Genomic DNA, 25197 nt, shown 5'->3' on the forward strand with positions numbered 1-25197 from the left:
CCATGACAGTAAAGAGCCACCTGTAGCAACTGACTCCAACTGTTTCTTGCTCCTCGGGAAACTGTCTGATGGACCAGTAAGCAATGGCTCAGAGTCTTGTACCAGTCCAGGGACCACCATGTTGAATAGCACTGGCTATTGCCTATATTCAGAGTAGGTCAATGGAAAACCACCTCTTGAGTATTCATTGCCAAAGGAAACCCTATAAAATTAGTACAATTAGTACAATTACACTAAATCAGAAGGAAACATCAGGGCATATACTATTACTCCTACTCTGGACTAAGAATGGGCAATCAAATGCTTTGTGACTCCAACTTCCATACTCTCTCACTGTTGTCTCGGCTGGGTAGAGTAGATGGGATTGTTGGCAAAAATAAATAAAACGAAGAGGTACATTCAAGTTGCCAAGTATTTGCTTTCAACATGGCATCAGTTAACCTCTACTATGGTAGTTCTTTACCCTTGGATGTTTCAGACTTTTTGTGACCACCCAGACACTGCTAATTTTTAAAAAGAAACTCATTGCCAATGAGCAGACCTCTGTCCCTCCCTTTTTGTGGGCCTGGCATTCATCATGTCTTGGGCTTTCCACGTCTGTCCTCCTTGGTGTCAATACATTTCAATATTAATGGAGACATCGCGTGCTCTGGCTTCAGTGGTTTCAGGCTTTGCTCAGATGCTCCCTGTCTGTGTGTTTGTGGGGAGCAGCTTTTGTCCCTTCACAGCATGTCCCAAAGGATTAAGTGGCTCAGAAAGAGAATATAACAAGGCATGGCATTAGTCAGATTGTCGTGGTAGAGGATCGGGACAGAGAACAGGACAGAGAAAGAAAAATGGATTTGGATTTGGTCAAGAAAAGCGGATTCACCAATTCCGGAATTGTAGGATAACATTCACAGTGTGCCCACTGCTGGTGAATTTATTTATGGAGATACTGTGGAAATCCTTAGATGTTCGATCCAGAGGTCTAAAACATTTCTTGGGGGCAGAGCATTCTACGATATATCAAAGCAGAACATGGAAACATTACTTAAAAAGTTGCATACTACTTGCTAGTTACTCCCTTTTGCAAATTCTATGGTAGTCATTAATGTCACTTGTACTCATGAATAATGTTTGTGTTTTTTTATCATGTCAGAAGCAACTTGAGAACAGAGTGCAAGTCGCTTCTGCTGTAAGAGAATTGGCTGTCTACAGAGACGCTGCCCAGGGGATGCCCTTATGTGTTGCTGGGAGGCTTCTCTCATGTCCCCGCAAGCTAGAGCTGACAGACAGGAGCTCACCCCATCTTAGGGATTTGAACTGCCAACCTTTAGGTCAGTAATTCAACTGACACAAGGGTTTAACCCATTACACCACCGCAGCTACTTATGAATAATGTGTAAAGTAACATAGTACAAAGTTCTCACAAAACCAGTCAACACTCCAGATCTCTAACCAAGTATCATTTTGCAATGAGGAGCAAATCTTCCTTATATCAATTTTTGCTGGCATTTTTAAAGAAATAATGTTGCCCACATCACAAAAGGCAAGGAAAAGGAAATCATGTGTTATGATATGACTTTGAAATAGAGGGGCTATATTCTGTTGTCACTGATACTATTAACAGACTAAGGAGAGTGAGACTTTTACAAAAACCTATTAATAAAATTAAGAGCTTGGCCATGAAATCCTCTCCACCTCATTCTCAGCCCTCTGAGCTAAATCCCACATACTTATGGCACGTTCTCTCAGCAGGATGGCCTTAAAACAGCAGAATATTAAACCATCCATTCACAAAAGGGAGGTGCAATTAGGTTTGGGAAACCAGCTTGGTGTAGCAATTTGAGTGTTGGACTACAATTCCTCGATACCAGGGCTCCAATCCCTGCTCAGTCATAGAAACCCACTGGTGACCTCGGTCAATCATACTCTCTCAGCCACAGAGGAAGATAAATCATGTAAAGAAAACTGCATGCGAGTGTCTCCGTAACTTGGAAACGCTATGGAAGGCACAGAGCAACAGCAACAAAATTGGCAGATAAATTCATGGCTTTTAGAAGTACATTTTTAGAATAAAGTACAAACCAAACAAGCCCGCTCCATTAGCTTTGTGAGGTCTAGGCATGCTCAAAAGGCATGAAATCCTGAATGAGTAGAGGAGAAAACTATATGGTGATTGTCAGTGGAAAGAGAATAGAGTGGGTTACCCTGGAAAAGTGTGGGAGGTTGATTGTCTAGAAACCTGTGAACAAGAGCACTGTTTGTGGAAGTGTTTCAAGAAAGTGAAAGAGGCGACAAATTCTGGAGAGGGAGCCCTATTAGGTGTGTTGTAGTAAAAGCAACAATTAATCTTGTAACACCGTGTCACTATTATTTTTATGAAGACATAAGCTTTCATGCCTACCTTGGGACAAAAGTGAGACTAGGCAGAGTTACATAATTGTGGCTGAACCTCTCCCAACAACGGTGATTTGGAGATTATTGTGGGATATATAGATATGTGTGTGGAAAGCTTTGTTTTGGTCAGTGGTTCTCAACCTGTTGGTTGAGAACCCAGATGTTTTATTTATTTATTTATTACATCACTTCTGCCCCGCCCTTCTCACCCATCAGGGGACTCATGCATTTCAACTTCCAGAAAACCCAGTAAACTGGTTGGGGTTTCTGGGAGTTGTAGGCCAAAACACCTGGGGACACACAGGTTGAGAACCACTGGTTTAGGTTAAAGCAGAGAAAATGGCAAAATTGATACTAGGAATTACTTGGGAAAGGAAGAAATCAGCTAGCAAGTTCATGTGATGTAGTTGTTTTAAGTATTGGACTGAGATGCTGGAGAGTAGGGTTCAATTCCCCTCTTGGCCATGGAAACTCACTGTGTGACCTTGGACAAGTCACACACTCTCAGCTGCAGAAAACCTTATGATAGGTTTGTCTTAGAGGTGGCATAAATCATAAAGGATTTCAAGACGCACAACGCCAATACATAGGCATTCATAGGTAGCATTTAGTCTAGGGATTTGATTGCCCATTTGTTAAAGGAGACAAAAGGTTTTGCAAAAGGAATAGAAGAGAACAGCTACAATACAATACCAAGAAGTACCTTTGCTTTAATGAAAGTCTTAAAGGATTTGGAATGTATTCATTTAGGCACTCACACAAAAGCAGGACAAATGAGATCTATAAAATGATTAACGGCCCAAAGAGACTAGACAGGAAGGGAGTTCTCTTTATATATTAACAGTAAAGGGGGCATTCAATGAGACTAATTTTCAGAAGTTTCACAAAGAGAAGATCTACTTTTATGTTATTATTTCTAGAACATAGAATACTTTTTTGGGGGCGGGGGGACAACATGAGGGACTAAAACTCTCATAATCCTCTGACAAATGGAAGTGGTAGGCCAGCATATTAGGTCCTGTGCTGGGAGAAAGGTGGCCTGTGAATAAAATAAATTTGGATGATCCCAGTCTGGGACAGTCTGATTTGCACCCTCCCAAATAATGTTAGCTTTTTGTCCTATTAAAAAGATTACATGGCCCCCTGGAAGCTATTTTCCTCTAACTGCTAAATACATAGAAGTAAATCAGAGAGAATGCCAGAGTGAGTGCACCTACAATAGAAGGATGGATGCAAGGATGGCAAATTAGTCTGTGCTCTTGCATCCCTGAGTGGTTGTTTTAATACATATATAAAAGAACTACGGCTTTTGTGCCTTCTATTTCAGTTCAATAACTTAAGTGTCTCTTCGGGCAAGTGTGCTTCTACTTTGTGTAGTGTGCTGTCAAAAGCTTTTAAAGTTTTAAGTGGCTACTGTATTCACTCTCAAACGTTCCCTACGCAATGCACTCAGAAGCTTCTTGCGTTTAGATGCTCTGCCCCATACAGTATTTCCTAAAGCAATTAATGAATGTCTAAGTATTAATAGGATCCATTTTTCTAATCCTTTGTGCTGGTCCTAAATTATGCAACAGTCCTGCTATTGCTACAACACAACAGCTGATTTGTTTTACTTGCTTCAATTTGTGTGAGCTGAGAATTACAGGATGAGTATCCCTTACCCAAAATGTCTGTGATCAGAAGTGTTTTGGATTTCAGATTTTTTTTTGGAATACCTGTACACATAGTCTCTGAGTTATAAATATCCAACTTACAAATCATAGTTAAGAATGTGGGTGAGACATGAAGTGAGAAAAATCTACCCCGAGGAAGGGAAATTCACTCATGGAAGAATTATCCCCTGAAACTTTATCACAAGAACAGAAAGTGAGGTGAAATCTTCTGAAGAGGGGCACAGACAGCGAAGCAAACACCACAGGGGTATTAACCCTTCCTTATGCTAAGCTTACTTGCATGTGGCCGAAGTTCCTCTTTAAAAAGTCCCTTTTCCGACTTATTGTACATACAAATTCAACTTAAGAACAAACCTACAGAACCTATCTTGTTTGTAATTTGGGGACTGCCTTATTTGCAGGAGATATCTTGGAGATAGGACTCAAATCTAAACAAAATGTTCATTTTTGTTTCATATACCACTTGTGGAGCCCCCAGTGGCACAGCAAGTTTCAGGTTGGTGGTTCGAATCTGGGGAGTGGGGTGAGTTCTTGCAGTTAGCCCCAGCTTCTACCAACCTAGATGTCTGAAAACATGCAAATGTGAGTAGATCATTAGATACCGTTCCAGCAGGGAGGTAACAGCACTCCATGCAGTCATGCTGGCTACATGACCTTGGAGGTGTCTACAGACAACGCTGACTCTTTGTCTTAGAAATGGAGATGAGTCGGACATGACTAGACTTAATGTCAGGGGAAAACCTTTACCTTTACCTATACCACTTGTACCCATGCTTTTGCCAAGATAACATATTATTCCCCTCTGCAAAGAAGAATGGAATTCAAAGTAAAGTTGCAATCCAAGTCCTGTTTTGTCCCTAGTAGTGTTAGCTTGTTGTTTCTGAGACAGGTTTTCATTTGGCATCACATATCTCATGCTCATTTATCTTCCTCCCCTCACTCTCCCAATCTGTACATTGGTTGTTCATCTGCTGTACATTCCTGCTAATAGCACATTCCTTAGGCTTCTGTGTTTTCCATTTTCTTCCTCCTCCTGGTTCACCTGCTTTTCCATTATGTCACACAACTTACAGCATTGTTACTATATCAGAAATCATTTCTCTTACGTAGTTAGAATGTTAGTGAACATTCCATAAGATATACATCATTGCTGGTCATTCATTACCTAGGAAATCTATCAATGATATTCTTTGGAAGAGTTGAATTATTTTAGCCCATTAATTTCTTTTGGAGAAGGATGAACCCTACAACTGTTGAAATGTTTCCAATCATAGTTTCAGCAAGACGCCTGTCCTTTCTTTGTAAAGAATTCAGAATTTTTCAGTCAGCAACAGGAAAGAAGTTTGTTTAAAGAGACTGAACATGTTTTGTACATCATTACCATTATCTTTTGCATAAACTGCAAAAATCTTGTTTATCTTAAGTTGTAATCTAAAAGTTATGTCTTATTAACTTTTAACTGGTTGTTTGCGTTCACCCTCTCTTCAATTTTGTTTCATGATTATCTTTTTGAGAAATAGCCACTGCAGGGTAGAGTACCAGCTAATCTCTATGAAGGCAATTACATTGTCCTTGTACATTATGTAATTACTATGGTTGTTCACAGCAAAGATATTCTATGTAATTTTCCCTGCTTATTAGTACAAAATGTTCATTATCAAGGGACTCAGTTGAAAATATGACCAGCCATTGTATGTATATTTTGGTGTTTTTAAAACATGGAACAAGCAAGAAATACATGTAGCTTTGTAAGTTATTGGAACCAATAGTTGGCAATCAGTTTTTTTTAAATTATGGGAAAGATTTATGGGTTGGCTAAGGAGTGCTCTTCTGCTAATGAAAAGCTTACTACATTCAGACACCCTGCTTCTGACTTAGAATTAGAGATGCAAGGCAAATCCGATCAGTTTATGTTTTAACGTGAACCTACCGAATGTGCATTTCCAGAATCAATACACAAAGCAATGCACTCAGAACACAATGCGATACAATCAAACATAGTAGCTGTTCATAATTCACTTGCATGGAGAGGTTGTCCAGATTTGGTGACCCGGTTCTCCACTGAATATTGCCCATAGAAATGCATACATAGGAGAGGGTGTGCCAACATATAGTATATTATCAAAAAGAGCATAAAATCCATTATGTCGTTGAAACAGTATTAAAAAAAGCACATAATGTGCAAAATTGCATATGTATAAACAAATGAATTTTCATGAAGACATAAGTATATATGAATTTTCATGCAGGAACTGAAACAGTTTCTCTGGATGGAACAAATGTGTTTGAGTTGGTGGTGGTAGTAGTTATTGTTGTTGTTTATTTTAATTAAATGATTATTTTTGTCAAAGACTTATTTTGTGGCAGTTTCTGTTACAGTTGCAATGTTTTATTCCCATTTTTAAGTGAGTTTCTTTTTCTTTCCAATTTGCATAAGGGAGGAAATTCAGGTTCTCATGGCTTCTGGGGACATAATGGTTAGAACAGGTTAGAATAATGTCCTGGGACAAACATTGCCTTCTCCTCTAACTGCCATAACTCCAAGTCTGTGGTAAAGACAGACAGCTATGGTGCTTAATTAGCTAAAGCATTTTTTTTAAAGTAGCAATATACAAGTTTGTTTGTATCCTCTACTTTGAGGCTATAGTTCTCTAAAATCTAAAGCAGGTCTTGATAAACCCTTTCCATTTGAGATTCCTTTCTACCTGAGACATTTTTACATGACCCCAGGTATATAGCTATATAAAATAGATATAAAAACCAAACATTTACTGATAATAAATCAGCATTTCCACCGCTTGCTAAAGAGGCTATTTTCCCTTTTTGTGGAGTACAGCTGAAGCATTTTCTACAGAATCCACTGTAATCACTGCACGTTGTTACCTAACAGAGCAATGTAAATGGTTGGCATTCAGGAACCTTTTTGTGTTGCCAAATATTTTGCAACCCAAACATTGAGCCAAGGGCACCCTGTTTGGGATAAAAAAACCCCCACAGTTTATGAAGTAGTAATCTGATGGCGTTCGAACGACTCCAGTACATTTGCCCTAAATCAGCTTTCTTGGACTGCAACTGTTTTCACATACAATGGACGAGGTTGGAACTGTAGTCAACCAGGATTGGATGAAAGTGTCCCAAGGTTTCATGTAAATCTCTCTGTCACTGTTTTCTGCCTTCAAGTCAACAACAACTTATGATAACTGTGTCCTAGGCTTTTCCTGGCAATATTTGTTCAGAGGTTGTTTACTGTTGCCACCCAGTAAGGACAAAAGAATGTGGCTTGCCCAAAGTCTACCAGTGGGTTTCCATTGCTGAACTAGGATATGAATCCTGGTCTCTTGGAGTCCTAGTGTAGCACTCAAACCATTATGCTATGCTATCTCTCTATCTCTACCATTAAGAAAATGGACAAAAACGTTTAATGATCTTGGGCAGTTAAGACATAAAGTAGCACCAATGTCCATTTTAGCTATTTCTAGAGGCTGAACATTTGACTGATCAAAAGAAGATTTGGACAAGTATCTATTCTGAAAGCATTAGCTTTACCAGAGTGACAAAAAGACACTTATCAACTGATTTTGTTCATTACACTAATAACAGAATTAGTGGGGAAATTAGTTGTCTGTTAATTTTGTGAGACCATTAACTTAGCCTCTAATCATTGCACTTAATTAGTAATAGTATTAAGTAAATAAAGATCCATGGCCAAACTAGTAGAGTTGATTGGACTTGTAGTTTGCAAATATTAGGGGACAGAAGTTTGGTTTTTAAGGTCCTGGAGCTTGTTGCTGCTGTGTGCCTTCATGTCATCTCCAATGTATAGCAAACCTATGTAGAATTGTCTTGGCAAGATTTGTGTATAACAAGTTTGTCTCAAGATGAGAAAGTATGACTTGTTCACAATTACCAGAGAGTTTATAAGGGCATGCAGGGCTCTTAACTGACAACAGGAGTTACAATCTCAGACCAAATATGACTATTAACATTTTTACTTAATTTCTGTATAAGTTTTAACATTTTTTTGCCTGATGAAAAAACGAGATTGTGTGATGTATTTTGTGCATTTTGGTTGGCCAATAAAAGTATCACTGTTTTGTGGAGTTGTGATGTTGTTACATATTGCTTCATGGCCAATACAGCAACTCACATAAATGTTTGGACTAGTTACTGTTTCTTTGAATAATCTATTTAAAGGATGATTTGTCAAGATAAAACAGAATCATATATGTACTCCTCCCATAGCTATTTGAATTAAGAGTGGGTTGTAAATGTAATTAATAAAAACCCTTATGGAGTTTGTTTTTTTGTCTGTGCAGAAGATTTTACCTCACTTTCTGTCCCTGCAATCATTGGATTTTGAAAAAAAAAATGGCTTATTGTGGAAACAAGGATTGGTGATAAAGTTTGAGACTGTCGCACCCCAGGCCTGAAGCCACCTATGACCATAGTATCACTCAAGAGTCCAGAGTAGAAACAGTTTATTTCAAAACACACACACAAAAGATATATAGTAAAAAGCAGGTGTAGAATCTAAAAAGTCAGCAATCAAATGTCTCTTGTAAATCCAAAAGCAAGACAGTCCAAGGATAGTCCAAAAATATCAAGGCAGCTTAAATCCATAAGCAAAACTTGAACAAGGTTACAAAACAAGAACATGAAGAACTCCCAGAATACTTAAAACCCAAAACAAAGACTTGAAACAGGAACTAGCCTAGTTGTACTTGAAAGCCATGTTGCCTGAACTGAAGTCAGGGTGTCCTAATAAATAGCTCCTAATAAATATACATGAAAGCACTATGTCTGCCCTGGAATTTCTGCTTCCCATGAAGCCGTGCTGATTTACGAAGCTGGTTATCTCCTCTAACCTGCAAACATGCCTCTTTGCTGAGCTTGATATCACCAGGTGCTTTCCCATGAGAGTTTCTTATCAATTCATCTTCGCTAGACTCCTTATCTAGAGAGGGTGATTCCTGTGACTGGCCTTGAGGTTCAGAGGCAATTACATTCTCAGGCCCTACATCTGTACCTGCATCTCTATCTGACATGGTTTCACACTCTTGGCCTGTATCAATGAATCCCAGGAAAGCCCACAATCCAGTCTGACTCATCAGGGAACCCATCAGCCCCTGGCTGCTATGACTGTTGCTGAGCTACAACAGAGACACCTTTTCCACTTGATAACTCTTTCAGGTGTGGATTTTCCTTCCTAGGGGCAGATTTCTCTCAATTCCTGTTGTCCCACCATCGTTCTTAACTATGAGCTATTTGTAAGTCAGATATTTGTAACTTGGGGACTGCCTGTATATAAATGAAATTTCGTCTTAATTGAATACATTTTGTACTGGTGTTGAGTGTACTGTGTTGGAAAACCAGTGCTGTTTTCCACATGCAAAGGAATTTTAAAGGTTACTGGAGCAAGATCGTTATGTTCAGAGTACAAAACAATGGTCTCTTTCTGCTGCCCCCTACGAGCCTGAATAAAGTCCATGCTTCAACAGGCAACTTGTATGTGTGTGTGTATTTTTTTTCAGTTGGCAGTGATGAGATCTTGCTTCAATATTTCATGTGTTAGCCTGGTGTGTTGAAAATCCCGAAGAGATATTTGTCAAGGGCATTAAATAAGGTTAAGCTTGATTGAGTGTGTATGAGATGTACCAGGGTGATGCTTTGAAATATTGACGCACAAATGCATTTTATCCTTTTTCTCCCTCATTGGTTTTGATAACTTATATTAAGTAGGAATAATCCTAAAGGAAATATTTGATGCATATCTCATCTGTATGGAAAAGTAGATTTTATAATGTTCAAAAAATCCTTTCAGAATCACTTGATCTGTATTAACTAACAGAAAAGATAAAAATTAATTACTTGATTAAGATATTTTGAAACTATCTCTCCCCAAATTGTAATTAAAGTAGTATTTTGAGAAATACAAGTTATCTAATGTTTTTTGACAATGATGAGTAATGTCCATTATAGAAACATTAGAGGCAATGGAAATATAATGGAGGGGCATTTTCAAATGCTGTACTGTTCTGCAGTCTGCTCCTGATCCCTTAATCATGATTGAGAGATCTCTCCATTATGGCATAATGCGGACATGAAGATAATAAAAAATCACAATAGAAGTTTAAGAAGATTGGGAACATTTATGACCTCACATGTTCTCTTTCTGATTGCCCCCATGTCACCCTGAAGGGAAACTTCTTATCACAAAGAGTGAATATAATCTCAGTTTATCCCAAAGAGTAAATATAAGCTTTACACATGGCTTGTATTTGTGCATAAGCAAACACTAATTATGATGAACATTTTAAAAAAGGGGACCTAAATACACCCAAGGTATCTAATCTTGGAAACTAATCAAGGTCAGCTCTAGTTAATATTTGGGTAGAAGATTACCAATGTATACCAGAGTACAGTAGGCTATATTTCAGGGACAGAAGCCAGCAAAACCATTTCTGAGTGTTCTTCACCTAAGAAAACTGTGATATTAATCAGGTTGCCACTTGAAGGCACATGTGTAGAGCATTGATCTCAGGGAAGAAGTAAGGTTAGATTGGGAAACTTGTTTCTCCATATGTTTTAGGCTGCATCTCCTACAACCTCTTACCACTCGACATGTTGAGTTAGGCTCTTGGGCATTGGAATTTGAATCATTGGCAGAGCCAGCAATTTCTCACACTGGCATCAGATTATGGTTTAAATCTAAAAGAAGAGAAATATATTTTTTGTAAGAGAGAGCACAACATGTTTGAGCTTCTCATATTTCTGATGGAGATGAGGAAATACTGTGTCTGTAAGTTTTGTCTCAGACTTTCTTTCATGTAGGAGCAACTTGAGAAACTGCAAGTCGCTTCTGGTGTGAGAGTATTGGCCGTTTGCAAGGACATTGCCCAGGGGACGCCCGGATGTTTTGATGTTTTTACCATTCTTGTGGGAGGCTTCTCTCATGTCTCTGAATGGAGCTAGAGCTGATAGAGAGAGCTCATCAATTTCTCCCCAGGTTGGATTCGAACTGGCAACCTTCAGATCAGCAACACAACCTTCAAGTTATCAGCCCTGCCGGCACAAGGTTTTAACCCACTGCACCATTGCCAGTCTCAGACTGGAAAACACAGCTCCGTCATGGATCCTTGAGACAGGAATGCTGTTTGAAAACATTGCTTTCCATGAAATTCAATTGTTCTGCTCCAAAACAGAACGGAGACTGTTATGGACCCCATTACATGTTGTTTTGAGCCAAAATAATGGGTTCTTAGTGCTATTTTGGCTAAATTCACAATTTCTTCCCATGATTAAGGATCTGCCCATTTTCACAATTGCTCTGTATTTCTGTGATAAGGGGCAGTAAATTTATGGTGGCGTAAAATAGGGGGGGGGGAGCGGACTGTAAGTGTGATGAGGTGGCAAGTAACTTGAAGCAATTCACACCCTCTCAATGTCAGAAGAGGGCAATGGCAAATATCCACTGAAAAAATCTTACACACTTGATCTTAGCCAAAAGGCCGAAAAAATCTTACCAGGACAACCCTGTAATAGGCTCACTATTAGTCAGAGTCGACTTGAAGGCATGTAACAGCAATAGAGTTGATCTCTCTGCTATTGTGAGAACACTGCACATGTCTTGTATAAAGCTTGGGAAATTTACCTTTTGGGGCTACAACTTTCTCTTTATTAGGGCACATGCTTTGCAGGGTGTTTGTTCACACTGGTTCCCATTGCATGCACACATGCATGGATGCATGAAAAAGTAAAATGAATACTTCACAGACTCTTTTCTGTGATTTTGAATCAGCTCCAGTGCATTGCTTTTCTCTGAGAGCAATTCCTACATTTATTTGCAAATCACTGACTGGTAAACATTTATGTGTGAATCATCCCTTGGTCTCGCCCCATCACAGTGGAGAAGTCAGGCGTGCATCCCATGCATAATGTAAGACAGCTGCTAAGCTTCACCAGCTTTTCAAAACCCCTGAGGAAAAAAACAAAAACAAACCAAGGCCAGATTAAGGCATGCTGGGCTATGTCAAGCTTAAGAGGCTTTATCAAATACTTTATATGTTGGAGTGTGGAGCTTAAATCTCCAGCATCTTTTGATAAAGCACCATGCCTGGGGAACACCTCTGCTCCAGGCCTTGGAAAGCTGCTCTCAGACTGTAGAGCAGGTAGACCGCGGCTTGTGGCTTGATAAAAGCGGTGCCATATGTTCCTGGCATTCTGATCTTGAGCAAGAGATCAGGCAGTTCTGAGAGCTCTATTAGGTATTGTAGCAAAGCAGCGAGAGAGGAGCTATTGGAGACTTGGAACATCTGAAGAGGCTTTGAGATCCAGAGATTCTCCTGCGTAAGATACAGTACTCAGGAGAATATCTACAGAGCTAAGGAAAATTACTTTTTAGAAGATAGTTCCCAGAACTTTCCAGCTAAAAGCTGCCGCTTTTTGAAAAACTGGTAAAGCTTAGCTGCCACCGCCTCTTCTCCCGATAATGTGATTCAAGGCAGCTAACAGAATATTAAAATAATGCAAATTAAAAGCAATACAAAGTCAATAAAATATAAATGTAAGATTTTTGTAAACAACCATTTTATAAGTTAAAACAATAAGCATTACAATTTCAAACTGTATTAAAATAACTCTATATAAACCCTTAAAATTAATACTAGGATCACATGACATTAAAAACCCAACCTTTGTCAGTATGCCAAATTCTAGTGGCATAAACATGTTTTGACTTGCTACTGGAAGGGAGGGCACAGATGGGGCATCCCAGCTTCTCAGGACTAAGAGATTCTATGAGAAGTAGTTTTAAAAGTTCACTTTTCTTAACTCCAAGTATCTAATTTGGAACTCTGGGGATAATGGAAACTATTATTTTGTATTTGTCTGAACTTAAAGGTCTTCATGAGGCTCATTGTGTCACCCTGAAAGGTGAGGATGCACTTAATTAGATATGCAGAATATCCTGAAGTTCAGGCGAAGTTCACTGCTGTTCTTGCACAACCCAATCTTGTTTCTAAAATGAGGAATAATTAGCGTTAGAAACATACTGAGCTCGTCTTCCCCACTCCCCCAGAATGTCAAATGGTATGTTTTCACTTTGTCAGATTAATCAGTGATATAGACAGGCTGTGCTAGTTGCCTTGGTTGTTATTTTTTATCTTGAAGCATATTTATTCTTTGAACTTCTGACACTCGGAAGCTGGAATACCAGTTGTACATGGATACATTTGGCACACATTAAATGCTGTTGCTCTTCCAAGAATGGCACGCAGTCCAAATCATAAGCAGCTGTTTGCTCATATGACCACAGATAACCTTTCACCTTGGGGAGGAAATGGATATAAATACCCATCTGTAAAGAATGTACTTTTCACAAGGGCTTCAGATAATCTTTTCTCAGTGTTAATGTGCTAACAACTGGGAGAGCAGGCTGCTGACATGCTGAATGCAGTGCTTCCTTTTCATGTTAACTTTCTGTCAGGCACTTTTAAAAATGGCCCTTAGCCCATTATCCATCATGAAATGCTGCCTATGGAGCCTAAAATCAATTTATCTTTTAATCTTCAGTTCTCCTTCAACTTGGCCACATCTTTCCTCCCTCCTGTCTACTCCCTGCAAACATTTCCAAGTTTCTGAAAGAACCTTTGATTAAGATGACTTTATGTCTGCCGCCTTCTCTTGCCACCCATGTCTCCAGCGAATTGAAATAAGTTCCGCAACAACCTTCCCCAGCCTGATGTCCTCCAGATACATTGGCAAAGCGAGACAGTTACTTTAGGCAAAACATACTATGGGTAGAGTAGAAACCCCCTGGAATATGCAGCCTTTCAGACATTTTTGTAGTCGCCAGCTAACAAGGTCAATGGTCAGTCCATTTTTTGTAATAAATGACTTAAGTTGTGTTTGGCTTATAACTTTTGAAAACTACAATCCCAACAAACACCAGCCAATATGACCAGTGGGTATGATGTGTATGGGATACTGGGATTTCCTATATCCCAAAGTTATCTTTTATACACTCAGGTCCTAGTTCTAACTACATGTAGGGACATAAATTCAATATCTTGTCTTAAAATCCTAAACAGCACAGGAATCTTGTGCCCACTGTCTTTCCCATTCTTCTGCAAATGACAACTATTTGTGGACAGTTGTGTTTCAAAGTTCTGCCCTTTCAAAAACAAAAACCACCTAGAGAATCTAGAGGAAAAGACCTAGAGAAAACAAAAATTTCCCAAATCTCGCCAAAAGAGACTGGGAATGATGGGACCTCAAATTGTGGTGGTACAGTGTGGCTTGAAAGGATGTGAAGTGCATCTACCTCTGTCAGAGGCAGCATGGGAAGGGTACCGTGGAAAACACATGGGTGGAAAAAATCCAAAGACAAACTGAAATATTGGTATTTAGCTTGGGGTGCTAAAAACATGGTTTTCCAAGATGACAAAGGAGAATCACTACTTTCAGAAGCCTCAAGGAGTTGTGGTTGTTCACCAAAGCAGTGCTTTTTTATGCTATCTGATATAGGGAACTAGCATTTCTCCCCTCAGTGTTTCCAGGATCAGAGCTGTATTTGTACCCATGGACTACAATTGTTTCTTTCCTGGAAGCTCTCCAGGAACAAGTACCACCAGCTCACTCACGGTTGGGCCATAGTCCATGGAGTACTGCATAGGGCAGTAGTGACCTGTCTGAAGAACTGCTGCCAGTCAGTGTTGATGGCACTGGGCTAAATTAACCCCAAGTTTTAATGTTTTTTCTTGTTCTAAAACAATGATTTAAAATCAGATATATATGAAATCTTAGGATTGTTCTTACAATGCTTTTAAAAGTTTTAAAATATGTTAATGTGTTTTAAAATCCTTTTCATCTTCAATATTGTTTGAATTGTTTTCTCCCCTCATCACCCCAGGAATCCTGAGAGACAATATAGAAATATTTCAGATAATTAAATACAACATTCTGTATCATTGGTCTCAGATAACTCTTTCCTTCTTTGGCCACTCTTTCTTCAAGTCAGAGGAAATAGAGTTCTGCTCTCAACTTGTTGCTGGTTACTTCCAGAGATCATCCATTTTACATCCACATTGCTAATTGTGGCTCTGTTGTATTGTAACAGTGTGTAAACGATACCAAGTTCGAAATAATGTTTGGGGCTCATAAACACTTCCAAGAATGATGGTTCTGTCATGGTATGTGCTCTGATGAGGATGAGATGATCCACTGATGGTTCGGTTCAATTAATGGGGTAGTCCATGAATGCATTATATGCTTGTATATAAGTTTCTTTGTGTGTCAGGAGCGACTTGAGAAACTGCAAGTTGCTTCTGGTGTGAGAGAATTGGCCGTCTGCAAGGACGTTGCCCAGGGGATGCCCGGACGTTTGGTGTTTTACCATCCTGTGGAGGCTTTTCTCATGTCCCTGCATGGGGAGCTGGAGCTGACAGAGGGAGCTCACCTGCTCTCCTCGGATTCAAACTTCCGACCTGTCAGTCAGCAGTCCTGCCAGTGCAAGGGTTTAACACATTGCACCACCGGGGGCTCCACTTATATATAATTCAACCACTTATATAAGCCAACATCAGGCATGAGAGCTAAATTATGGATTTCTATATGACCCATGGATGTTGAGGGTCATTCTGTGGCCTTGGGAAGCCAGTCTCCCCAATTACTGCCGCCACCATTTTTTCATCCAGATATTGAAAAAAATCATTTGCCACTGTACTCAGAGAAGTACTTTTTGATGAAAAGTAAGGCACAGTATCAACAAAGGAGTCCTTCCCTTCTGTGAGTAGATTGGCTAAAAACTTTTATATCCTTCTTTCAAACTATATGTTATTCATCCACACTTTTCAGTTTCTAGCTTTAGGAATAACTACATCTTGACAGTTTAATGAGACAGATCTTTTGATACAATCCAAGACAACTTGTTGGAATATAAAAACTGATTATCACCTCAGACTGGTTTCCATCACCTATTTCCTGCTATTGAATCGAACTGAAGGTGAAACAAGCTAAGAATCAATGTGTTGTCAAAGGCTAAGAATCGTATTAAAAGGATGCAAACTGGTAAATTGGATGGGAAATTACAATTCTTTTGACGCTTTTCCTTGCAGCACTCTATTTCCTTTTCTAGTTTCTTAATTGGTAGAATATTGTGATTTAATGGATGCTTTTGCAAGAAATCTCAGCTCAAAACCATGTTTCTAAAATGTAAACCAAAGTGTTAGTTACATTGTTTTCCTCATTTTGAGCTAATCAGCATTGAATTGAGTGGTTATTCAAAAGGAAACAAGTGTTGTGCAATTTTTGTTTTGGAGTAGTTGCTACATACATTTATGTAAATTGCCAAGTTAGTCAAATGAAAACAATACACAAGACAATAAAACCTTAAGGAAACACTGGGAAACATTGGGTTGCTGTGAGTTTTCCAGGCTGTATGGCCATGTTCCAGAAGCATTCTCTCCTGATGTTTTGCCCACATCTATGGCAGGCATCCTCAGAGGTTATGAGGTCTGTTGAAAACTAGGCAAGTAAGGTTTATATATCTGTGGCATGTCCAGGGTGGGAGACATGAGAGCTCTAGTCTCCATGAACCCTGGTTAGTAACAGCCTTTCTCAGGTTTTGCAAACTCAAAACTGTGACTTCCTTGATAAAACCACTGCATTTGTAATGTGGTTTTTCTCTCTTTTGGCTGCTTTGCATTTCACCAATTAATTAATTAATTAATTAAATAATTTTTCTCCAATGAGTTACGTTGTGGCAGGATATGTCTGAAATGTGATAACCTCATTTTGGCTTCTCTTTTAGGTCTCCCCAAATCCCAACTAGCAAGATGTTACTCTGTTGCGATACCCCACCATGCCTCATGCATTGATGTCAGAGTTACCAGGCAGTCTGGCTGGAATACAGAGTTTTCCTATGGAACACTGGGTAAGCGCTGAAGTAAAGTAAAATAAATGAATAGCTTCCAAGTTTTCTTGGAAGCTAATTTTTGTGAACATACTGGTAGGCGGTTTTCAATGGACTGTTATAGAGAATATGCATCTTAGTTGGAATAAATATGAAGTTTGAAATGTGCTGTTTAGGATTTCCATATCTTGAAACAGTACCTGTCAATTACAGTACTATTTGTTTCAGTGAATATGCAAACTTGACATTGCTGCCACCGTTTTTGTTCTCAGAACCATGTTGTCTTGTTGTAATGTTTTAACGCAGCTTTCCAAATGGTGGTTGAAACATCCTTCTCCATGATGCAAATGATTAACAAGTTAGAGTAGTTTTTATTTTTAGATAGCTAATTGTAGAGCACACAGTGACTACAGCCAGCTGTCTATACTCTCTAGCGTTAGGGGCACAGGGCTTCCATAAATCTGGAAAAACTGTAAATAAAGAAAATGCAGAGAATGCATATCTAGGCATCTATAGGTTCTCTGGTTCAACTATATGGCTGAAGTCATGCTGGAGAACCTAGAGCAGTGCTTCTCAACCTTCCTTCATACAGTTCCTCATGTTGTGGTGACCCCCAAACATAAAATTATTTTTGTTGCTACTTTATAAACAGTTATAAATTTTGCTGCTGTTATGAATCATATGGTAAATCTCTGATATGCAGGATGTATTTTCACTCACTGGACCAAATTTGGCACAAATACCCAATACGCCCAAATTTGAATACTGGTGGGGTTGGGGCGGGGATTGATTTTGTCATTTGGGAGTTATCGTTGCTGGGATATATAGTTAACCTATAATAAAAATGCATTCTGAACTCCAAAAACTATGGAATTGAACCAGACTTGGCACACAGAACTCCTATGACCAACAGAAAATACTGGAAGGGTTTGTTGGGATTGACCTTGAGTTTTGGAGTTGTAGTTCACCTACCGTACATCGAGAGCACTGTGGATTCCAAACAATGATGGAACTGGACCAAACTTGGCACCAATACTCAATATACCCAAATGTAAACATTGGTGGAGTTTGGGGAAAATAGACCTTGACATTTGGGAGTTGTAGTTTCTGGGATTTATAATTCACCTACAATCAAGGAGCCCCTTGAACCCCACCAATGATAGAATTGAGCCAAACTTCCCACAGAGAACCCCACAATGACCAACACAAAATACTGGTCTTTGGCAATCCCTCTGACACCCCCCTCACAACCCCCCCGAACCCCAGGTTGAGAAACACTGACCTAGAGACCCCTAGAGATAGCATATTGATTTAATCCGTAAAAGTGAAACCTGCAAATGTGGAGGTCCAACTGTATTATCCCATAACTAAACCATAATTTAGCACAAGGTGGGAATTGTGTGGTGAAAAATGTTTGGAGTTGTAGTCCAAAAACATCTGGAAAGCAGCATAATTCCATACCTGATTAAGAACCTTATCACATGAAGCAGGTGGACTGCAATTACAGCAGTAAGCAATGGGATTTATCACATGGCATTGCTTCTATTCTGTTGTTCTCCAGCTGGGAGGTTGTTGGAAAGAATTTCTTCTACAAAAGGAGATCATTAAGAGATTACTTGTGTTTGTAAAAGAAACGCTTTCCACACAGTTTCCCACTGGAAGTGACAAGAGTGAAGCAACGTCCTTTGATCAGTCCCATTCAAAGACGCTGCACTCCTGCTGTAAATGTGATTTGCCTGCCTTGTTTGATAACCTCCTTAGTATTACATGCATAGCAGCAGACTGGTGCATTCCTTTCCTTTTCCCTCTCTTTCAGTGTTTTTGCAAAGCATTTGCTTTTATTTTTGTCTAATCACTACCATATTTGAACTTGGTCAAATGGTAGTGTTATACCATAGTTTATTATCCTGCTTTCATGTAATAGCTAATGCTAACCACAGTTTCCAGTTTGGATAGAATGAATGCCAGTTTTGTAAAAATGTGCAAGCGGAGAGTGAAGAATACTTAGGCCCAAGGCTATGGATTATTAGTGCTTTTCTAGTTGGATCTATTGAGAACACAGAGACGTTTTGCCAAAACTTTTAAGCTGGAATTTAAATAGTGAAGCAGTCTGCATTTTCCTAGAGAAATCAGGAGACAAAACAGCTACTGAATCCAATAACTTGAACAGTATCTGTGCTGTCTTGGTTTCTTCCTCAGCTGCTGCTGCTTCTCTCTTTTCCCTCCCCATTCCACTGAAACAGTCAGTTCATTGAAAAAGATACTTGAGACTACAAAGAAGTAATAGTGGATGAGGAACAGTGGTGAAATGTTCCTCAAATAGATGCTCAGTATACAGGGTTTCATTCTTTCAGTGCTTCATCTTGTTTAGAATATCCTTTATCAATGGGCTCTATCAAGCAATGTTGAGGTATTTGCACAATAGGAAAATATCAGAAAAAATGTTTCTGATTGGAATTAAAATAGCCAACATTAATTGTAGCATTTTCCTTGTTTTTGTTGATAGTGTCTTTTACCAAATTGCTGCTATGATTTCTGTACCCACATATGGTTTGTATGGATTCTTCCCAGTTTGCTGCTGCTGCTTCTTCTTTTCCAATTTTTCCTGCTATTTATTCTCCCACTGTGTACTGTCTCTTTCACAGCAGTTCTAAGCATTTTCCTCAAGGCCACTCCCTGCAGAGTTATTTCATAACAGATGCAAATGGACCTAAATTGGTTAAAAGCACTCTTTCCCTGTTGCATGAATTGGAGTTAAACTCTTTCTCTCTTAAAATTCTGAACTGTTCACGGGATTGATTTCTGAAAACAAAAACCCAGTGGATTTGTGATAATTAATGCCAAAGAGGCAAATTCTATGAAGGAAGCTTTGCTTTCTATTTCTTTGCATTTTGAATCTGTTTTGTGTTTAAAAAATCCCAGGTGTACCTAAGCAAGGCCTTTCTTAAACTAAATTAGCTGCTTTGGTACTGTCAAGCCAAAGCCATGCCCTTTCCTGTAGCTTTCTAATAATGAAAAATAAAGATTGCCATATCTCTATTTTATTGTTGTGTATGACTGATTCTTCATGTCCTATGATTATTCTTCTCTTAGCCATCATTATTTAATTAGTAGTGCTTATGATTTATTAACAAAATAACACTTATCCGGAATTCTGAAACCCTCCAAAATCCCAAATTGTTTGCATGGATAGTGGTCCCTTTGCTTTTTGATAGTTTAATCCACACAAACTTTGTTTAATGCACAAAATTGTTAAAAATATTATGCATAAAATCACCATTAGACTATATGGCAATGTAAGAAATGAAATATATATGAATTTCATGTTTAGGCTTGGGTCCAATCACCAATAGATCTCATTAAATATGTATAATACAAACAAAATCCCCTAAAATCTAAAACACTTCTAGCCCCAAGCATTATGGGTAAGGGATATTCAACTTGCATTGTTGTTGTTGTTGTCGTCGTTATTACTATTATTATTAGTCTTATTGTTGGATTTTTTTTCATTCATGACATACCTTTTCTCTCACCAGGGAGAAAATATGTGGCCCTCCTTTCCATTTTTATCCATGCAGGAATGCAGTAATATAGGTTAAGTTGACCAGGATGGGTGGATGTAGACCAAACATGGGCAAACTTTGGCCCTCTAGGTGTTTTGAACTTCAACTCCCACCATTCCTAATAGTTGCTATTAGGAATGGTCAGAGTTGAAGTCCAAAACACCTGGAGAGCCAAAGTTTTCTCATGCCTACTGTAGATTATTTGACTTCATGGTTAAACAGGAAATTGAACCTGGGTCTGTCCTGTTCTAGTCCAACACACTCAAGTTTAGAGTCAAATAAGCGACTAAGATAGTGTTAGACTCTAACACTATAGCTGAGACCTTGTGAGAGGTGACACAATGTAAAATTCTGGCCAGGTATAGCTCTGCTTCATATACTTTCCTTATGGGTCTACATTCCTCCTGAAGGACCTCTTCCATAACAAGTCTATGTGGTGACTCTCATGGATGACCAAGGAGTCAACGCTGTTATTATAATCATGTGAATACCAACAGAGGAATCTTTCAGAACTTGCAAGGAATATGAAATGCACTATACTGGGGAAAACTGGCTGAACAAAGAAACTGTGGTTTATATCACAATTCCCTCCATCATTTATGATCTTGTGCCGCACCTACACAAATACACACTAACTATCTGGTTACCTCACAGGTTTGTTGCAAAGATACTGTAACAATAATTGCAAAAGCCTGTGTAAGCTGCCTTGAGCTTCTTGAGCAAAAAAACAAAGTATTAATGTCATAAATAAATTGATTATATATATTATCTGGAATTGCTAGCAGAGTGTAGTGGTTTGAGCATTGGGGTATGTCTCTGGAGACCAGGGTTCAATTCTCTACTTGACTATGGAAATCCACTTCATGATCTTGGGTGAAAACTCTCAGCTCTAAACAAACATGTGATATGCTTACCTTAAGATTTCCGTAAGTCGGAAATCACTTGAAGACTCATAGCTACAACAGCAACTAATTATCTGGGGAGTAAGCTTTCTATAGCCCTTTCCAGACCCATGGAAGGGTTAATTTCCTCTTCCAGTGTCACTTCTAACTGGTGTAGGGACTAGTAATCTTTTCTTTTATATATGACTGTTGTTCAACTCTTGGAGTGGTTACATTCACTCCTCAGCGAGTCACAGCAACCACTTCTCAGTAAATGATTCTTTCTTCTCAACAAACTTTAGATGATTTAGGATATGAAGTGAATGCTTTATTCCCTTTTGCCTTTCCCTTTTCCATTCTCTGGCAGGTTAAAGAAGTTTGAATAAATCTATTTTAGGTTGGAGGGAGACTTCTTCCTTCATCTGTGCTAACTCAAACTGTCACCCTGCACATAGGAGCAAAGTTCCAAGATATTAAGGAAGGCAAAATATTCCAAGACTGTCAGGTTGCATTTTCCTAATCTCTCACGATAATAGTGACAATCTCTTATATTGCTCAGGATTTTGTCTTTCACTGTACCATGATGAAACTATCGCTAAATGAGAAAAGTATTTTAATTTCTTCTTAGAAAGAACAAGGTTGAGTGGAAAGAAATTATATGTGGTTATGAAAAAGAAAGAGAGAAGTCTATTTTCCAAGCGTTTAAAGGACAGCAGTTGTATACTAGCCATATGAAACAGTAGTATATTGAATTTCATAGAAATCATTTGTTTATACTCTCCTGAAATGTCTTTTAATTTTTTAGTATAGTTAATGCATTGCTACTCGATGATACATGTGCGAAAATCCTTAAGGTTGGCTTTTATTTTGAGTCTACGTTTTGTGCCATTGGTCTAAAGAAAACATTGAACGTGTATTGTATTCAACCTCAATAGTAGGTTCTGCTTGGGATATTGATGTTTACTTGTGAAATGATGAAAGTAGTATCCAAATAAGCATGATTTTCATTTCTGCATTCTGTGACATTAAAAATGAATGCATGTTTTAATAATTTTAAAAGGAAATTGAAACAAGACTATAAGCTATCTTTATTTCTTCTGTGAACGTAACAGAAGATATTTAAATAAAGACTTAAATGCAAAGTTTGGCATCAGGAAATGACCAAGGAGATGTGTGTGGCTTCAATGTGATTTTCAGTTTTTTAAAACATTAAGAACTGTTTTCTGTCCAAGACAATCTCAAGACTCATGTACACAAACTACAGACTTGTAGATGCTGTGATCCAGACACACAACATTATTGAGAATTCATTTGAAATATGGTTTTTTGTGCTTCAGGCATATTTAATGTTTAAAAAACCTTGCTGTTAGCCCTACAGTCTTCCAGCATTTCAATGTTTTCTGGTATGTGATTAGCCCCCCAAGTGGGGGGACAAGTTAATGGTGAGTAGAACAGGTTGGTGGAAGGTGACCTTGACTGACAGTAAATTGATTGTTCCCAATGTGAATTTTAAATTTTAAGTTTGCCAGTGTGGTTGAGATTTGTTTTAAGCAGGTGCTAGGTGCAGATCCTTGCATATCACTATATCAGCATTAGCGCTCTCCCACTTAAAAGGAAATATGTAAATTTGCATGCAGGATGGGGGAGAGAATAGTGGAGCAGCAAAGGCTTCATAGCTGAAACCAACATGAAATATTGGAAATCTGGACCTCTCCTTTCCACCGAGGTGAGTTTACCAGGTGGAAATGTTGGGTCAGGTATGGCAATCTCACCATGATGTCTGGGTTGTTAATGTATCTGTACACATTGGAAAAATGCAATGTGAAACAATTTTTCCTTCCTGGAAGCTGTAGTAAAACAGCAGAAGGAACAATGTTATCCATTAAGTATGTGTGGGATGATGATGATGGTGATATTTATTTGCCTGTCTGCCTGTCCTCTTGACAATAGCCTATAACCGTTAACCATATATAAAACTATTTTTTCTCATTGGTAATGCGATGCTTTGTACTATCCTAGTCTTTCTGTTGCATTTTCTATACTTAATTCTAATTCCCTCTGTCATATATGTTAATATCTATACCCATAAAATGTAATTTATCTACAAGATATGGCTAATATTGTGAGAGTAATTCTTGAAGAAAATGAATCAGTGAGAAATAGAAGGTGGGACAGGAGAAGGGAGAGAGTTCAGTGAAAGACATAGATGGTTTTTCTTCAAATTAAAGGACAGGTCATGTTCAGAAACTAATTAAATATTAAATGGGGAAATTACATTGGAGTGGTGCCCAGATTCTAAAACCAGGCTGCCAATAAGCCTCTATAAGCTGTCTTCCTCTATAGCAACTTTTAATTCAAATTATAGAGAGGAGATAAAATAGAAAGTCAAGATTCAGACTCACGTTTTCTCAAGCTCTTGTGTAAAAGAAACACAAACCCTTAAGAAGGTTAGCATATGTCACTGTTTGTACCATAACAGACTATTGGTGGAACAAGGCATATGATGCCCACTACTTGCATGCATTGATAGTGAAGGCTGGCATTGATTGGAAGGATGCTTGGAGAAGAACACTTTTTATTTTAGTGACTTAATCTGACTGAGTATATTGAGGGAAGGCTATGAGAAAGGTTGCATTATGAGAAGGTCTAAAGTTATCCATTTTTAAAACTAGAATTGAACATTTTACCATATTCTGTTTTGTTTCTATTTCTTGCTATTTTAGCAGGCTCTATAAGACCTTCCATATACTTCAAATAGTTGTTGTCAGTTTTTCTGATTGTTGGTTACTGACAAAGTCAGAAGAAACTCCTGGGAAACTTCTGTGGTCCAATTTAAGTTCATGGACCAGAAGTTTTCCCTGTGTTGCCTACTCCGGCCCTGGTTAGTGATGGTTCCAAAATGTAGGATGTTGCTGCAGGTTCCCTAGACAATCGAATGTCCAGTGTCTACTGAAACAAGGAAAACAATCTCCCATTTTCTAAGGCATATCATTCAGTTGTGAAACAACTCTCATGGTTAAAATGTTCACATGTCATCATTCTTCCCTGAAAGTTTCTCTCATGGGTTCTAATCCTGCTTATCATCCATCCCTGATCATAGACCATGACAGCTAGGCCTGTCAAAAAACAACAGAGCCTAGAGAGCAGAAAGGTACACAACAGGTGAATTGGAACCTTTTGAGTTTGGCATCATTAAAGGGAAGTGCCTTGCATTCCAAATGTGTATGTCTTTCATTGAATAATACACTGTGCTAATATAGGAGTGGAAAGAACCACCAGCAGGGATGCACATTACCGAGGTTTAGATTTCAATCTGGAAATCGGGTTCAATTTCTTGCTCCTCCATATTCTTAGTCCTCTATTTCCCCCCCCCCCCCGCTACATGCCTCTTTAAGTCATTTTAAAGAAATTAATGCATTTTTCTCATTCAAATAGTTTGTGCATGGAAACCTCTCTATTACATACAACCTTGGGGTTTAGAGTCAAGTGAAAGTAATTTTTTCAAAACAGAGTAAATACAGAATTCCAAATGCTTTCATACACCTTACTATCTTGTCATTAGTTGATGTGTCTTTCAAACTGGATCTGTTTTCTTGGTTCATTCATTAAATTGTACATGTCCATTCATCTCCATAGAGTGTTAATGTGGAGACATAGCTTTTCCTTAAAAGAAAATCCTTGAGGAAACCCAAATTCCCCAGACAGCCATCACCACCGCCCTGTTTTTGAGACATAACATCCAGAAATGACAGAAGCTATTTTACTTTTATTTTTATGTTTATGCAGCC

General features: G+C 38.6%; 1 protein-coding gene across 7 annotated transcripts in view; it reads left to right on the forward strand.

Moving 5' to 3' along the window:
• The window catches only part of kiaa1217 (KIAA1217 ortholog), a 387178-nt gene that overhangs the window by 11977 nt on the left and 350004 nt on the right, over positions 1 to 25197 (forward strand). For all 7 annotated transcript variants that reach the window (XM_016994285.2, XM_016994286.2, XM_062983745.1 and 4 more), the window contains exon 2: positions 16864 to 16986. In XM_016994285.2, coding sequence (XP_016849774.2) covers positions 16864 to 16986 — 123 coding nt within the window. The remainder of the gene's footprint in view (positions 1 to 16863; positions 16987 to 25197) is intronic.

Source organism: Anolis carolinensis, chromosome 6, assembly GCF_035594765.1.
Source record: "Anolis carolinensis isolate JA03-04 chromosome 6, rAnoCar3.1.pri, whole genome shotgun sequence".
Taxonomy (NCBI): domain Eukaryota; kingdom Metazoa; phylum Chordata; class Lepidosauria; order Squamata; family Dactyloidae; genus Anolis; species Anolis carolinensis.